Below are 14,375 nucleotides of genomic sequence, written 5' to 3'. Positions count from 1 at the left end.
TCAAAATAATGTGTATAAGAATATATTAAAAATAAATTTTCTTTCAGGAAGTAAAAGGGGTATTATAAAATGTCTCTTAGGAAAAAAGAAGACATTGGGTCTCTCATGTAGGTTGAGAATATACTACTGAATCTGTAGAAAAGCCAAATCAAGGGAAAGACAAGGAAAACGGAATCAGCTGGGACCAGAAAAAAAAAAAAGAACATCATCTCCATCCCCACAAGGGGTTCACAGCTCCAGTTAAAGAGGGATAAACAGAAGGGTGGCCTAGAATCTCATAATAGTGATGGCCAAGCTAAGAAAACGGGTAAAGGGAGGAGGCTGGAAGCTTCCTCTGTCCCCAGACTTTCTGTCACTGCTACAAGGGTATGGGCTCTTTCACCTGTCTTTTAAAGGTAAAATTTCACAACCAGATGCAATCTCAGCATTAATGCAGAAGATCATATTGAAAATCCCGAAAATTAAAATTTGAGGACCAGATGCAATCTCAGTATTAATGCAGAAAACGCGGCTGGGTGCAGTGGCTCACTCCTGTACCAGCACTGTGGGAGGCAGAGGAGGGCTTATAGAGCTTGTACCCAAGAGTTCAAGATCAGTCCGGGAAACAGGGTGAAACTCCATCTCTACAAAAAAATATAAAAGTTCATCAGGCATGGTGGTGTGAGCCTGTGATCCCAGCTGCTCAGGAAACTGAAGTGGGAGGATGGATTGAGCCCAGAAGGTTGAGGCTGCAGCGAGCCACGATCGCATCCCTGCACTCCAGCCTGGATGACAAAATGAGACCTTGTCTCAAAAAAAAAAAAATTTAAAGAAAATGAATGCATAATGGATAACTCTTACCAATAGTTTGGTGATAAGAAGAAATTACGAGTCCAAGTTGTGAATATGGAAGTTTGCTTTTCTCCACGGAACTAAAAACTCTGAAGTGCTCCTGAGAAAGGTCAGGGGGTATTGACATATGCATCTCCTCTGTCCCCAGGCAAAATTCCACCCTTCCAGGAGTACATTTGGAATTGTTTATTCCTCCTCTCTCTCCTAAATTCATGAAAAACAATAATAATAAATAAATTTAAATGTAGAAAAAAAGGAAGTTGCGGGGGAAAGTAGAGAACATGGAAAGCGAAAAAGAAGGAAATATTTTGTATATAACTGAGACATTTTTGCAGTTTGAGGGACATTATTTCCTTAAACTTAGTATCCAGGGTCATGTTTGAAGATCCTAGGTATGTGTGGATAAGCTCCATGACTGTATTATTTCATCAAAAGCACTACAGAGGGGCCGAGCACAGTGGCTCATGCCTTTTAATCCCAGCACTTTGAGAGGCTGAGGCGGGCAGATCACCTGAGGTCAGGAGTTCAAGATCAGCCTCGCCAACATGGAAAACCCCATCTCTACCAAAAATACAAAAATTAGCCATGTGTGGTGGCAACTGTCTGTAGTCCCAGCTACTCGGGAAGCTGAGGCAGCAGGATCATTTGATCCCAGAAGGCAGAGGTTGCAGTGAGCAGAGATTGTGCCATTGCACTCCAGCCTGGGCAACAGAGCAAGACTCCATCTCAAAAAAAAAAAAAACAGTACTACAGAGGATAGTCAGGTAGAAAGCAAATATTAAGATAATGCTTTGCTTCTTGTGGGGACTGGTGGAAGTTGCGTAGTTTGAGTTCGCCTTTTTTAAATAGCTTCCAACAGTAAGGTGTCAGTTTGCCTCTGGGGCAGACACCTCTGGGATAGAAGCAACACACAGGTAGTTCTGGCCTGAGACAAAACAAAAAGCGGGGGTTGGGGGGAGGGGATGTGTCTCTTTATAAGATCATAGAACACATGGGGGAAATAATCAATATTCTAGGTGAAGTGGTTAAAAGTAATAGAGAAAGAAGCTAGTATAGATTTTGAAGTCCACAGCCGGAGGAGTAGAAATAAACTACTGAAAATATTTTGGTACCAGGTGAGATTCAGAGTGAGCTGGTGTAAACCATTCCTAGGAATTGTATTTGCCTTTTTATTTATTTATTTATCTTACCCATTTTATGGGGGGGGGTGGCTTTTCTGTTTTGTTTTGTTTTGAGACAGTCTCGCTTTGTCGCCAGGCTGGAGTGTAGTGGCACAATCTGGTTCCCCGTAACCTCCGCCTCCCAGGTTCAAGTGATTCTCATGCCTCAGTCTCCTGAGTAGCTGGAATTACAGGTGTGTGCCACCACACCCAGCTAATTTTTGTATTTTTAGTAGAGACAGGGTTTCACCATATTGGCTAGGCTGGTCTTGAACTCCTGACCTCAAATGATCCACCCTCCTTGGCCTCCCAAAGTGCTGGGATTACAGGTGTGAGCCACCATGCACAGCCAGCCTTACCTATTGCTAATGTATGGAGCAATTAGAAGAAGCCAAACAAGATATGGAGAGCTAATTTAACATAATGTGAGTCTGCAGACAATATAACCAAAAACTATGGATAGATATCATAGAAAGTGTGGGGGGTGGGCAACAACAACAAATACGTAAATAAATAAAACTCTGCCTGCGGTTGTAAAAAAAAAAATTGGTCAAATTTCTAAAAGATCATTTCAGTGAAAATTAGCATCTTAAGTATAAATCAATTTTTAATAACTTTATACTACTTTACATGTATTTATCCTCATTATTCTGATCAATTTGAATAGCGAGAATCATAAATATAAAATAGGATTTTAAAACATTTTAAATAACTTAAGTATAGAGAGTTCAGGATTTTTCCAGCCTGAATTTGAATGTACTCTTCTCTGAGGTTACCATTTAATCACTCAAAGCCCAGCTTTGCTTGAGTTCACAAGCAGATAGGTGTTAAGAGAGAAAACAAATGCAACACAACCAACAACAGTGAACATCTTGTTGTTTTAAGCTAAAATAACCTAAGATCAAAATCTATAGCATTAATAAGAAATCTTGGTGATGCTTGTTTTAAAATGTATCCATTTCTTTGCCACCAATAAAGCAGTGTTTTGGTAAAAGGTTCTAGTTAACTCAGTATGATTCAATCCATCTACTTATGAAGTAAAACAAGGCCGTAGCACCACATCTTCAAAGAAAACTGTAATAAGAACATAAATGTACAGCATCAAAAAATTACTGAATATTGTCACAACTGCTGTACTCAAAAGAGTTTGCTGGTTTCACAGAAAGCATAAAGTGGGTGAGTGAGAAAGTGCATTGGCTAAAGTGTAAGATAGAGATTAGATCCACTAGACAAGAAGAAAGTGAAAGGCACCAGGGAGCATTGCACGTAGGTGGGGAGGGAAGAACGAGAGGGCAGAAGACGGACATCTGCAGGGTGGTCATCCCACATAAAGAAAGATTCAGAGATACAGAACAAGCATTTTACCTTGTGTCTGTGCAAGAAATAATGAAAGCAACTTTCTGCTGTGTCGCATTGATCTGTTATGGTATTTGGATTTTTCCAGTGTCTCTCTAAAACACCTCAAGGTGTCTGTCACGTCCACGGGCACGCAGACAAGCGCTTTGGCTCGGCTGTATTCTGAAAGGAAAGAAAAGAGGAACATTGGGGATGAAATGCTCGCCAAGCCAAGGTAAGAGCCAGCAAGTTTCTAATTCAGAGCATTTCTTGGTCCCAACCTAAAGCCGCTCAATTCAAAGCCCCCAGATCTGCAGCAGGTGTTTCAACAATCGAATCAATTTTTTTCTTTTGGTATGTTTGAAGATCCTTTAAAAAAAAAAAAAAAAAAAAAAAAAGCTTGGAAAACTTTTGAGTCTTCTGAAATGCAAATAACGTTAGATCTTGCCAATTTTCCCCATGAAGCCTCCTTCTTTTTCTTTTGCTGATCATAAAAAATGAAATAATCTACTCCTTTTCAGCAGCCTCTTCAAAGTAAAGGTGTCTTGGGAACGAGACGAAAGGAAGAAACAAAGAAACCTGGAAATGGGCAACTGCACTCTGAAGGGAAGGAAAAAACAGTTTCCTAATACTGGAGGGTGCAAAGGAAAGGAAGAGGGGGACCCATGAGTGGATACAGAACTAACCAACCATCCTGAAATGTCCCCAGAAAGGGGAGATACTGGGAGAGAACTGCTTCGAGGTCTCTGAAGAGTGAGTGAGGGCCTGGGACTTCAGAACTGCTGCATACATCATGAAGCAGACCCAAGAGAGAGGAATCACAGTTTGCAGGAGTGAATAACAAAAGAATGTATTTCTTCAACAAGTTGAACAAATGGAAGCTGTCCTGTAATATCTGAGGTTTTAATAGTATAGCAACTTACAGGGCATGTTGGAAGAGGTCAAAAGGCATGATCTTTGCCCTCAAGAAATTCACTATCTAGCTGAAGGGATGGGACACTCCAACACTGAAGTAATCAAGTCACATTTGCAGGGAGTACTTGATCACACGCCAAAATAAGGGAAAGATGGAAGACAGATCAGTGTAAGCAGGAAAAGGTGAGTAAGGAAGACCTTGTGGAAGAGAAGATAGGCCAGGTGTGCCTTCGAAGATAGGGAAAGCTTGCTTAGGAAGAAAGAGGCAAGGAGTTTTAGATAGTTAGAATAAGAACAGGAATAGCTAGGCTGGGCGAGGCGCTCATGCCTGTAATCCCAGCACTTTGGGAGGCTGAGGTGGGTGGATCACTTGAGGTGAGGAGTTTGAGATCAGCCTGGCCAACACAGCGAAACCCTGTCTCTACTAAAAATAGAAAAATTATTTAGGCATGATGGCGCATGCCTGTAATCCCAGCAACTCAGGAGGCTGAGGCAGGGGAATCACTTGAACCTGGGAGGTGGAGGTTGCAGTGAACTGATCATTTCACTGCACTCCAGCCTGGGCGACAGAGTGAGTGAGACTCCATCTCAGAAAAAAATTAATTAATTAAAAATACAAAAAAGAAATAGTATAGAAGTTAATCACTTCTAAAGGTTAATCTCAGTTGATCCTCACAGCACCTTAAAAATGGTCAGGAGTAGCTATCACCAACACTTTACAAAGAAGGAAAAGGGAAGTTGAAGGGTAGGAACTTATTTGAAGCCCTTAAAAAGAGGTGAGCGGAAGAACCAGTCTTCAAGCCCAGTGCCTTCCCCAGATGATTCACCAAAGGACAGCAAATCTTGGGTAACAGACACTGACCACTGACCCAGATTTGGGCACACAGATGCCTTGGGAATAGGACAGGAATAAGCCTGAAGAAAGTTAATATGGGAAGAAACCCAGAAGCAGGGAGATCCTGATGGAATAAGTAACACGGGATTACTTTCTGTGGCCACAGAGACAACATCTTTCAATATACCCTAATGTCCTGAAATCCCAGAGGCTTCAGTCAAACCAGGGACATGGCGCATTGACAGAAGTCATTGTTCCCCCTACAAATTCAGTCTTGACACAATTCTCTATCACACATTTAAAAGGATCAAATACTTAAGCCAAAGTAGCTCTTGTGAACCCCCTGGAAGCTCTCCTTCTTATCAGTTTCACTCTGGTGTCTGCTCCGCCCTGTCCCCACCATCTCCCTCCTCAGTGGCCCTCTCTGCTAAGCCGTGCCCAGTCCTGCATGGTCCCTAGGCCCGTAGGCCTCTATTCCACATGCCCCCACCCTTATCCACAACACCTTGAAGATTGTAGGATTCTGCTCTGTTTCTTTATTTTTCTTGCAAAAATTCATGAGCTTGGCTTTTGCTTTTTCTCCTTAAAGAGTGAGATCAGGAAAAGCAGTAAATCAAGTACCTTAGTCAGTTGAAACTGCTATGCAAAATTACTATAGACTGGGTGGATTATAAACAACAGAAATTGATTTCTCATCAGGCGCTCTGGCTCATGCCTGTAATCCCAGGATTTAGGGAGGACAAGGCAGGGAGGATCCCTTGAAGCCAGGAGTTCAAGACCAGCCTGCACAACAAAGCAAGACCGTCTCTACAAAAAAATAAAATAAAAATTAGCTTAGTGCAGGAGCATGTGCCTGTAGTCCTAGCTACTTGGGAGGCTGTAGTGGGAGGACCACCTGAGCCCAGGAGTTCAATGCCACAGTGAGCTATGATCATGCTACTGCACACCAGCCTGGGTGACAGAATGAGACCTTGTCTCAAAAAAAAGAAAAGAAATTTACTTCGCATAGATATTCAGGGCTAGAAGTCTGAGATCAGGGGACCAGCATGGTAACGTTCTGGTGAGGGCCCTCTCCCTGGCTGGCAGATGGTTACCTTCTCATTGGTCCTCCCTCCCATGACAGAAGCAGGCTACAGAGCAACCTGGGGTCACTTTTATGAAGACACCAGGCCAGACGCAGTGACTCACACCTGTAATCCCAGCACTTTGGGAGGCCAAGGCGAATGGATCACCTCAGGTCAGGAGATGAGGCGAAACCCTATCTTTACTGAAAATACAAAAATTAGCTAGGTGTGGTGGCAGGTGCCTGTAGTCCCAGCTACTCAGGAGGCTAAGGCAGAAGAATCACTTGAACCCCAGAGGTGGAGGTTGCAGTGAGCCGAGGTTGTGCCACTGAACTCCAGCCTGTGCGATGGAGTGAAACTCCATCTTATTAATTAATTAATTAATTAAAATAAATACATCAATGCCACTCATAGGGTTCCACCCTCATGACCTAACTTATGCTACAAAGGCTCCAACTCCTAAGATCATCACATTAGGGGTTAAGATTTTAATATATGAATTTGGCAGGGGTCTTGTGGGGGGAACCACAAATATTCAGCCCATAACAGTGAGCAAATGAAAGGAGGAAAACTGGAAGCCCCCACATAAAATATATGAGATACTTACTTTCTCTAGGCCATAGTTTTAAACATTTGTTAAAACTGGGATGATAACTGCCTGCTTGCTGGGTTCACAAGGACTCCAGTTTTCTTCCCTCATTAACTTTTCTCAGGCTTGTTCCTGTCCTATTTATTCCCAGAGCATCCCTCTCACCAAAATCGGGTTGACGATTTTAACCTGTGTGAGGAGGTGCAGCATGTCTAGTGCAGAGCCTGTCACGGAATAAGCATTCAGCAGATGAAGGCTCACATCACGACTGCTAGTCATGTATTTTTAAAATATAAATTGAACACTCACAAGTACTAGGCACTGTGCCAGGCACCGAAGGAGACACACGTGAGAAAAACAGACACAGTCTCTGCTCTCACCAAGCTTACACTCTACAATAAAATCTGAAACTTTTTATTTATAATAAGAACAGTCTGAATAAAATCACCCCACTGCTTTTTTATCTGGCTGATAAATAATTCCTTAGTGTTCTTCCTAAACTCTATTTTACTTTCTTTTTCTCCCCTTTGTTCAAGCCCTGCATATCTTTTTCCTGGTTGTCTAATTAGGGTTCTGCTGCTGGTGACGTGGCTGTCTGCATGAGATAAATGATGCAAAGCAATGAGGAGGTAGCATTAGCTTCAGAGCCCTTATCTTGACAGCTCTGCCTCAAGGGGGTTCCTCTCTGAAAACTTCCATGGATAATTTAAGAAGCTATTCCAAAGGCACTAATAGCCTCAACAGTTTGAAACAGATAAGAAAGAAAAGAAGGAGAAGGAGAAAAAAAAATTAATGAAAAACATTGTGTCTTTCATTGTACCAATGTAGAAATGAAAGCTGAAATGCCAATGACTCCTGAGAGATGGGAGGATCCCAGCAAGCGATCTGAAATGTAACCTGCTTCCTACACACGTGGCCACATCAATCCAAATGCCCAAGGGCACTAATAAAACACACCTGCCAAAGGGTTGAAAATTCCAACACACCTGAAGACTGAATAACTCTACCAGACAACTTAAACACTAGTAAGGTCAAAACTCAAGAGAGAGATCCCAGGCAGAATGCAAAAACAGCTTCAGTAAAAGGCATATCCATAGAGTTATCTCCCCTATGGAGCTTAACAAGCAGGCAAGTTACTCACCCATACAAGAATATCTATAAAATGAAGTATTCTCACTTCTCCAAATCCTACAGAGACTATACGAAATTACACATGCATTATTAAATAGTTGAAGGGAGAATAGGATGCTGTTAAATAATGAGTACACCAAATGTTCCTAGGCAGTGGAGCATTGCAACATCTATTCTGAAGAATTAAATGTATCGAGCATCACCACTCAATGCTATTATGCCAAAAGAAAATCTATGATGGTCTAAAGCAGCGATCTGGTGTGAAAACCATCATGAGTGCTCTGTCTTTTAAAAGAATTGCAAACATATCAGGGTGACGACATACGTTAGACCCAACATGCTATAAATATATTGATGGTCCGAGTTCAGTACACTGAAAAAGTTCAGCATTCTACAACTTTGCCAAATAAACCCAAGAGCACAGACCAAAAAAAAATGTAAAACTGTTCCCAATAACAGAGGTCCTAAAATCTTAGAAAGAGCTATAAGTTGGATGCCAAGTTTTTAATGATAACAATTCCATGTAAAACCTGTAATTAGTTATACAGGATCATCTAAAAATTACCACACTATCACAGTAAGTCAGAATAAAGTGTCTGTCTTCAATGACCGCTGAAATATAGCAAATTTCTTCTTGAATGCTGTAGGTTTAGAGGCAATTCCATTCTGAAAGGGAGCAATGGAGAACAGGCCTGGCAGCACAGTGGAGCACTCATGGGTTGAAAGCAGGGTTTGAATCTCAGGCCCGCTACTACTAGTAACGTTTAATTTTCTCATCTGCAATATGAGCATAATAGTATCTACCTCCTTTGACTGTAAAAATTAAAGAAGCTAAATATAGTTCCAGCCCAATAAATTATTACTGCCATTACAGTATTTTGAAAATGTTATCTATTCAAATATTCCCGTTCTAATCCTTGCTCAAACTGTCTGTGTTCCCACCACCATGGAGAATCAACCCAAAGGATTACTGTAGCCTGCCTGCACCTCCCTTCCCTCCTGTCCCACCACCACCCTCTTCCCCTTTCCAAATGTAGCTTTAACAGGAGGCAAGCCAAGTGCTTTTCCGATATGTTGCATCTATCATCAGTAAAAACCTACAGGTGCACAGGTCTAGAATTTTACTAGACGTTTTTCCTATCCTTTTGATGCTAGTCATCATTTTGATAACAACCATTTTTGACATATTTTCTTATATTTGTAGCAATTCTTTTTAAGATGGAAGGAATACCACAAATCACATTTTGAGTTGTGGATCCCAAAGTAGGGGAACTCCCCAGGTTTCACAGACAAGATCAAGAAAAGAACATACCCAGGAAGATTTACACCCTGAATAAAACTTGACACACATGATGGACCAAAAGAAGGTGGTCTTTCCATTGTTTCTGACCATGAGGGGTAATCTGATTTATCATTGGCAGTAACGCCTACAAATTCATGGTCACCAGCCTCACTCAGCTGGACCCTCTAAATTACCCTACAGCTCTTATCCCTTCCTTCTCCGATGCCCTTAGTGGCCAGCCCACTCTTTCACTCCTGAAATCTCCAACCCGATCAACATCAGCTATGCTCTCAGCCCCTTGCTTCATTGAGAAAAATCTCCAGTACCCAATGAGAATGCTTTCCATCTTTACCTTTACCACCTACACACTTCCCTCCTTGGGTTTATTCTCTACTTTCCTTCTTTCTGCCCTAGCAGAGAAGATGTCTCACCCTCCTGTCTAAGCATCATCCCCCTGTATCCCACTATCTCTCTGCCTTTTGTCTCCTCAAGGTCCTTGCTCTATTGAATATTTTTCTCTCCTATCAAGCTCTCCCTCTTTACTGGCTTTTTCTATTTAATATGTAAATATGCTTTTTTTCTTCTATTAAAAAGACATATAAACAAAACAAAGCACCCCTGAACCACCGTCCCCACCCCTCCCCTGCCTCCAGCTCTACATTTCCTGCTGGTTCCTGCTGGTGCTAAGCTTCCTGAAAAGCATTCTCTGTTCCATGACTTACTTTCTACTTCTGTCTCTCTCTCCTTCTTTCTCTTTCTTTCCTTCTTCTTTCCTCCTTTCCCTTTCCTCCCCTCCTCTCCTCTCCCCTCTCCTCTCTTCTCCTTTCCTTTCTAGACAGAGTTTCACTCTTATTGCCCAGGCTGGAGTGCAGTGGCATGATCTCGGCTCACTGCAACCTCCACCTCCTGGGTTCAGTCAGTTCTCCTGCCTCAGCTTCCCGAGTAGCTGGGATTATAGGCACATGCCACCACGCCCAGCCAATTTTTGTATTTTTAGTAGAGACAGGGTTTCGCCATGTTGGCCCGGCTGGTCTCAAACTCCTGACCTCAGGTGATCCACCTGCTTCGGCCTCCCAAAGTGCTGGGATTACAGATGTCAGCCACTGCGCCCAGCCAGATTATGAGCTTCTTGAAGACTTTCTGCAGGTACAGCTTACCACTGCTGCACCCACCATTCAAAATACTCCCTCCCCATCATTTCTAAGGTCACAAAGTCATTCATTCAGCAAAGAGATAATAAATTCCTACTATATATCAGGCACTGATGAAGACATGTGGGTTATATCTGTGAACAAAACAATAACCCCTGCCCTCATAAAGCTTATATCAGGAGGAACAGATTAGTTATCAATACAAAAAAAAAAAAAAAAAACCTAAATTATACTGTATGATAGATGGTGAGAAGTGCTTCAGAAAAAAAGAAAATATATGACAGAGTAAAGGCAATTGGGAGAAAGCAGGCAGGGTGCAGTTTCAAACTGAATGCTCAGGACGGGTGCAGTGGCTCACGCCTGTAATCCCAGCACTTTGGGACACCCAGGCGCGTAGATTGCTTGAGGTTAGGAGTTCAAGAGCAGCCTGGCCAACATGGTGAATCCCCATCACTACTAAAATACAAAAAATTAGCTGGATATGGTGGCGCGTGCCTGTAATCCTAGCTACTTAGGAGGATGAGGCAGGAAAATCGCTTGAACCCGGGAGGCAAAGGTTTCAGTGGGCCAGGATCACACCTCTACACTCCAGCCTGGGTGACAAAGCAAGACCTCATCTCAAAAAACAAACAAACAAATAAATAAAAACTGATTTATTTTCAGCAGGCTTACCTGCTCAGGTTAAGCATCCTTGAAAAGATGAGAGGTACATAACAACTTAAAGGAGATGATGGGCTCATTAGTCAGACATCTAAATTAAGAAAAAGCATTTCGGGAAGAGAAAACAGCTAGAACAAGGCCCTATGTTGGCGATATCATAGCAAAAAGGCTGGTGACAATGACCACCTATACTGCCAAACACAACAGTCTGTCTTCGTCTTATGTGATCTCTCTCTCTCTCTCTCTGATAGTTGACTGTTTCCTTTTCCTTAAAACTCTCTCTCGCCTTGGCTTTGTTTATATCACTCTCACCTGTTATATTTCCCAGCTCTTAGGCCTCGTCCCAATCTCTTTCAAATCCTGCTCTTCCTCTTTTTTCTTCCCATGACAGTCATTAGGACCTTTACAACACATTCTGTACCTCTTTATCCTGAGTACAGCATAGGAACATACTTGTCTACTCCTTCTGAAGTTAGGTGTGGCCATGTGACTATGGCCAGGGAAATGTCAACAGACATGACCTGTGTCACTTTCAAGTCACAGCTTTAAGAGCTAGAGCAAAATTTACAACACCTTTTTCCTGCCTGAAAAATTGAGACAATAACAAACCTACCTCGTTAGGTGACTGTAAGCTAATATTCACAAAGCATTCTTAAGAGTCCCTAATGTGCAATGCATAATTATAATTCTTTTATTGGGGTTGTTATAATAATTAAATATGATAATCCATGTAAAGCCCTTAGCATAAAGCATACAGTATATGTACATATGGTCTGGCAAAGGCTGTGCCCATAACCCATGCCTCTGCAGGGGTTCACCACATGTCTATCAGTATACACGCCTAAAAGGTCACATTAAAATTCTGTTCTCTAACTTGGAAACAATCATGGAAGTCTGCACCAATATGAGGATTCCATCATGATGAGCAGCCCAGGATTCAACCTCACTGAACACAAAAGCATGCACAGGAAACAGATTTCCCCTTGTGTTAAAGCAATGACACTTGGGATTGTTTGTTACTGCTGTATAGCTGTAGCCTATTTTGACTGACACAGCTTCCTAAACATTCGTGCTATCCAGGAGGCCATCCTCAAGTTTATGCTCTACATAACTTTCCCTGGATGACCTCATCCAAACCCCTGACTTCAACCACCACCAATATATTGATAACTAAAATACAGATCTCCAACCTGGCTCTCTCCTGAGTGCCCCATTAGTATATCCAACCATACACTGCATGGCTGTACTCATTGTCATCCAAGTTTAGATGAACTACATCCAAGCAAGTCATTCCAAAGTGACCTTTTCCTCTAACCTGCCCCCCTCTTTGGTTCTCCTGTCTGGGTGAAGACATCGTCATCCATCTGGCTACCCAAGCCAGAAACCAAGGCGAATTGAACTCCTCCCTCCCTCACCCATACCCCACCTCCAGCCAGTGCAGACCACAGTCCTGGGGACATCCTCTGTCTCTCCTTCACATCTGTTCCTTCCTCTGTTCTTACCACCCAAGTCCAGGTTTTCATCACCTGTACTTTAAGACACAGGTCAGCAGTGGCCACTCTTCTACTTCCATTTGGTCTCTTTTCAATCTGTTTCCCACACAGCTGCCAAAGGTTTTCAAAAACAGGCAAATATATCACTTCTTGGCCTTTGGGCTAAGATCAAGTGAAAAGAATGTCAATATGATCATTTCACTTTCTTTCTTTAAATCCTTTTAACCAGCTCCCCTCAGTTCTCCAGATAAACCTAGGTCTCTATCCTGCCCTCTAAGGCTGTTTATTCCTGCCAACCTTTCTAACCTCAGCTTTTGCCATTTCCTTTGAAGTTAGCCCCACTGGATTTCTTGCAGTCTCACAAATGCAGATGCTTGCTGTTAACATACGGCAGCAGCAGTAGTAATAACATTACATATCTTATCACTCTATACTATAATTTCTGGGTTTTTATTCATCTCCTTTAATGGACCATAAACTCCTGGGCAACAAATCTTTAGTCTCATTCATCTTTATATTCTCAGAACCTAGTACAGCACTTCACACATAGTAGATACTCAGTAAATGTTTGCTGAATGACTGAATGACTAGCTGACTGCCTCCATAAATAAATGAATGAATGCTTACATTTATACACATACACACACATAAAATGAATAGATAAATAAGTGAAAGAATTCTAACACTTCAAAGGGAAGACTTACGTGGCTTTTTGATACCAGAAACAGAGACACATGAAAAGTGCAATTTAGAGAAGACATTATTTCCATTTTCATCTCATTCTCTTGCGTCATTCCTACAAGTTGCATGGCCGAAAACATTCCAAAAGGGCTTGATATAGTTTAGCTATATCAGGCAGAAGAAATTTCTAAGCAGCAAAGCATTCAAGAGGTAACAGAGCACAAAAGTTGGGAATATTTGCAGCCTGACAATGCAGTACAAAAGAAAAACCCATTTTCTGAAGAGAAATTCAAGCAGACTGCAGAAATTTGCATAAGTAACAAGGAGCTAAATGTTAATCACCAAGACAATGGGGAAAATGTCTCTACATCATGTCAAAGACCTTTGCAGCAGCCCCTCCCATCACAGGCCCAGAGGCCTACGAGGGAAAAATGATTTCCTGGGCCAGGTCAAGGGCCCCACTGCTATGTGCAGACCAGGGACTTGATGCCCTGCATCCCAGCCTCTCCAGCCACAGCTAAAAGGGGTTAAGGCACAGCTCAGACCATGGCTTCAGAGGATGCAAGCCCCAAGCTTTGGCAGTTTCCACATGGTGTTGAGTCTGCATGTGCACAGAAGTCAAAAATTCAGATTTGGGAAGCTCCACCTAGATGTCAGAGGATGTACAGAAACACCTAAATATCTAGGCAGAAGTTTGCCGCAGAGGTGGGGCCCTCATGGAGAGCCTCTGCTAGGGCAGTCAGAAGGGAAATGTGGGGCTGGAGACCTCACACAGAGTCCCCACTGGGGCACTGCCTAGTGGAGCTGTAAGTAGAAAGCCACTATCCTCCAGACCTCAAAATGATAGATCCACTGACAGCTTGCACTGTGCACCCAGAAAAGTCGCAGAAACTCAACGCCAGCCTGTGAAAGCACCCAGAAGTGGGGGCCCTACCCTGCAAACCCACAAAACTATGGGAGCCCACCTCTTGGCATCAGCATGACCTGGACGTAAGGCATGGAGTCAAAGGTGATCATTTTGGAACTTTAAGGTTTAATGACTGCCCTATTGGATTTTAGATTTGCTTATTTTGGCTAATTTCTCCCATTTGGAATAGGTGTATTTATCCAATGCTTGTACCCCCATTGTATCTAGGAAATAACTAACTTGCTTTTGATTTTAGAGGCTCATAGGCTGAAGGGACTCGCCTTGTCTCAGATGAGACTTTGGACTGTGGACTTTTGAGTTAAGGCTGAAATGATTAAGAC

At 42.4% G+C, this 14,375-nt stretch overlaps 1 protein-coding gene across 3 annotated transcripts in view; it reads right to left on the bottom strand.

Annotated features, from left to right (window-relative positions):
* Positions 1-14,375, bottom strand: part of CFAP54 (cilia and flagella associated protein 54) — a 369,697-nt gene that overhangs the window by 199,362 nt on the left and 155,960 nt on the right. For all 3 annotated transcript variants that reach the window (XM_032298598.1, XM_032298601.1, XM_032298604.1), the window contains 2 exons: positions 3,357-3,509; positions 841-1,035 (listed from right to left, as the gene is read on the bottom strand). In XM_032298598.1, coding sequence (XP_032154489.1) covers positions 841-1,035; positions 3,357-3,509 — 348 coding nt within the window. The remainder of the gene's footprint in view (positions 1-840; positions 1,036-3,356; positions 3,510-14,375) is intronic.

The sequence above is a fragment of the Sapajus apella genome, unplaced genomic scaffold, assembly GCF_009761245.1.
Source record: "Sapajus apella isolate SASKATOON/1434 unplaced genomic scaffold, GSC_monkey_1.0 scaffold2, whole genome shotgun sequence".
Lineage (NCBI taxonomy): Eukaryota > Metazoa > Chordata > Mammalia > Primates > Cebidae > Sapajus > Sapajus apella.
This window is presented reverse-complemented; position numbering and strand designations above follow the sequence as displayed.